We start from the raw sequence: 2,500 nt of genomic DNA, 5'->3' as shown, positions 1-2,500 counted from the left end.
CCGTACCCACCCTGCCTCATCACTGTACTACCAACACCACCGAAAATATTCCAGGAAGACGCGTTACGATCAAGATCATCCACGCCACCACTGACTCCGCTACTAACACTACTGCTTCTCCTCCGATCACTACGACTACCAACACCCAACTGATCATAATGCTGTGGTGGTTGGTAGAGATGTTGCCGGTGCTGGTGAAACTGATAACACTCCTGCCATAATTCGAAACCTTTGCTGTAGATCTCCTCGTTCTTGAACAGATACAAGCTTTGGGGGCTAATTATACCATCATCATGCTCTTGATCTTGCAAATGATGGTGGTGTTCTTCGTCAACTTTACCGATTCCGATACCTCCTCCTAGTGAGAAAAATCCAGACATTCTTTTACACCCCAACTCCTAGTCCTCCCAAACTTAGCTTCCAAGATCAAACTCAAATCCATGGCAGAAGAAGAACAAAAAATTAAAAATAAATAAATAAATTAAAAAGTTATGAAAATTTGTGTGGTAATGAAGAGTGTAGGGGTCGGATAGTGTCAACTACTCAAAGATCTAGGGGGGGTTAACTTGTGAATTTTTGTGGTTTTTTTTTTTGCTTTTGCTGCCTACTTGTGTGTGTCAAGAATGGTATTTTCTCTGTGTGTGATATAGACTCCGATATCCATCATCACTTTTCAAATTTATATTTATATATTTATTTCCATTTTTAATTTTCATAAAAATATCTTTAAATACTCATAATTCAAAATTATCAAGTATCAGTCATGGTTGTTTGTTTACCTTTTAATAGTTATATTAAGACGCAGTCTCTGAATCGTTAAGAAATGAATTTTGTTTGACGAAAAAAAAATCTGCCTCTTAATAGTTCTAAAACCCTCTGAATAATTTTGTATCATGGGTCTCTCTTAACCATTCAACACCCTAATTTCATTGTAAACAATTATATTTAGTTTGCACTATATTATAAGAGTCTCTTAATGATTCTGACCATTTAATCATTCTGCACTAAACCATTTAGCAACTGCCAAACAGCCCCTTAATTAAAATAAAGGAAAAATTAGATGCATAATCTTAGATTCTTAATCAACTATATATATACACTGTTTAGATTCTTACAACTTTATTAACAGTGTTTAATGTGGTAACCGGATCCTGGCTATCACCCAAGGTAAATAATATGTAATTATCTGATTGAATGATTATGTGATAGCATGATAAATTGATACGTTTAGTCATGCTGGTATGTGAAAATTATGTGCATAATGTGATTATGTGTATGAAAATATATACATGGTATATGTATTTGAAATGAATGTGTATATATTTTTATATATATGCATAATGTATATGTGCATACATGTATGGTAAGGGCGGTTTAGCCGCCTTACCTTATTTAGAACGTATAAATATGAGGGTGAGATCCTCATATCTCTTTTCCTGATCATTTTTGAAGAAGTGTGTAAAAGTTTAAAGTGAGGTTGATCGAATTACAAGTGCTTGATTTCGAGAAGATTGAATCTCATCTGATTGCATAAGGTGAGTAGTTTCTAAAACTCTTTTGCATAAAGATTATTATTGGTTTCATATGAATTTTGTTTGAATTTGGATAGAAATCAGTCTTTTTGCTCTAAGTGTTTATCCGGATATTAAACCGGACAAGGTTTGACCGGATTATTTTAAATCGGACAAAGGGTGGACGATTTGTTGTCCGGATTGTTTTAAATCGGACAAAGGGTGGACGATTTGTTGTCTGGATTGTTTTAAATCGGACAAAGGGTGGACGATTTGTTGTCGGGATTGTTTTAAACCGATTAAGTTGTGAACAGAGTATTGTCCGGACTTGTTATTCGGACAAAGATGTTGGTTTATATTCTAAGTGATAAATCGTTCAAGTTTTATGCGGGGTATTGACCGGATTTGTTATCCGGACAAAGTTGAAAATTGTTCAAGTGTTAAATCGGACAAAGCTTAGGCTGTGTTGTCCGGATAGTTGACCGGATTTGAAGTCCGGCTAAGTCAAAGTTGACCGAATTTGATGTAATGTTGTGTTTTCGATAAGAAATGTTATTTTATCATAAAAAGAAAGTTTTGAAAGAAATATTTTGTGTTGATAATAATTTCAAAGGCTGCAGTTTATTTGAAATTATTCTTTGAAATTATTCTGTGAAAACATTTTGATGAGGAAATAAGGGTGGCATATTAAGGAGAGGTGTACCATGGGATAAGGGTGGCATATCAAGGAGAGATATACCCTTTGGATATAAGGGTGGCATTTGTATGTGTGTTGTATGATATAACTCATTCTATTATATCATTTAAGACTACCGTGGTCCGGAGTCTTTATTTCTTTGTGACTTAAAGATTTAGGATCAAGGTTCTTATTGGAAATCATAGTTTGGATGTTATTGAGAAGAAAAAATGTCAGGTTTGGCCTGAAGCTTTAAATAACCTTGTTGGTTAAGAAAAGGTTTAAAAGTGGCATTATGTGGAACCTGATTGGT

The 2,500-nt window shown here is 34.4% G+C and overlaps 1 protein-coding gene across 1 annotated transcript in view; it reads right to left on the bottom strand.

Moving 5' to 3' along the window:
• LOC112514939 (protein SHI RELATED SEQUENCE 5-like) overlaps positions 1-380 on the bottom strand; it is a 1,640-nt gene extending 1,260 nt beyond the window's left edge. Inside the window, exon 1 of the mRNA XM_025121583.1 lies at positions 1-380. This exon is cut by the window's left edge and continues 425 nt beyond it. Coding sequence (XP_024977351.1) covers positions 1-380 — 380 coding nt within the window.
• Between the last annotated feature and the right edge of the window lie 2,120 nt (positions 381-2,500).

The sequence above is a fragment of the Cynara cardunculus genome (genome assembly GCF_001531365.2).
Source record: "Cynara cardunculus var. scolymus isolate 2C chromosome LG 6, CcrdV1, whole genome shotgun sequence".
In the NCBI taxonomy this organism is placed as follows: Eukaryota; Viridiplantae; Streptophyta; class Magnoliopsida; order Asterales; family Asteraceae; genus Cynara; species Cynara cardunculus.
This window is presented reverse-complemented; position numbering and strand designations above follow the sequence as displayed.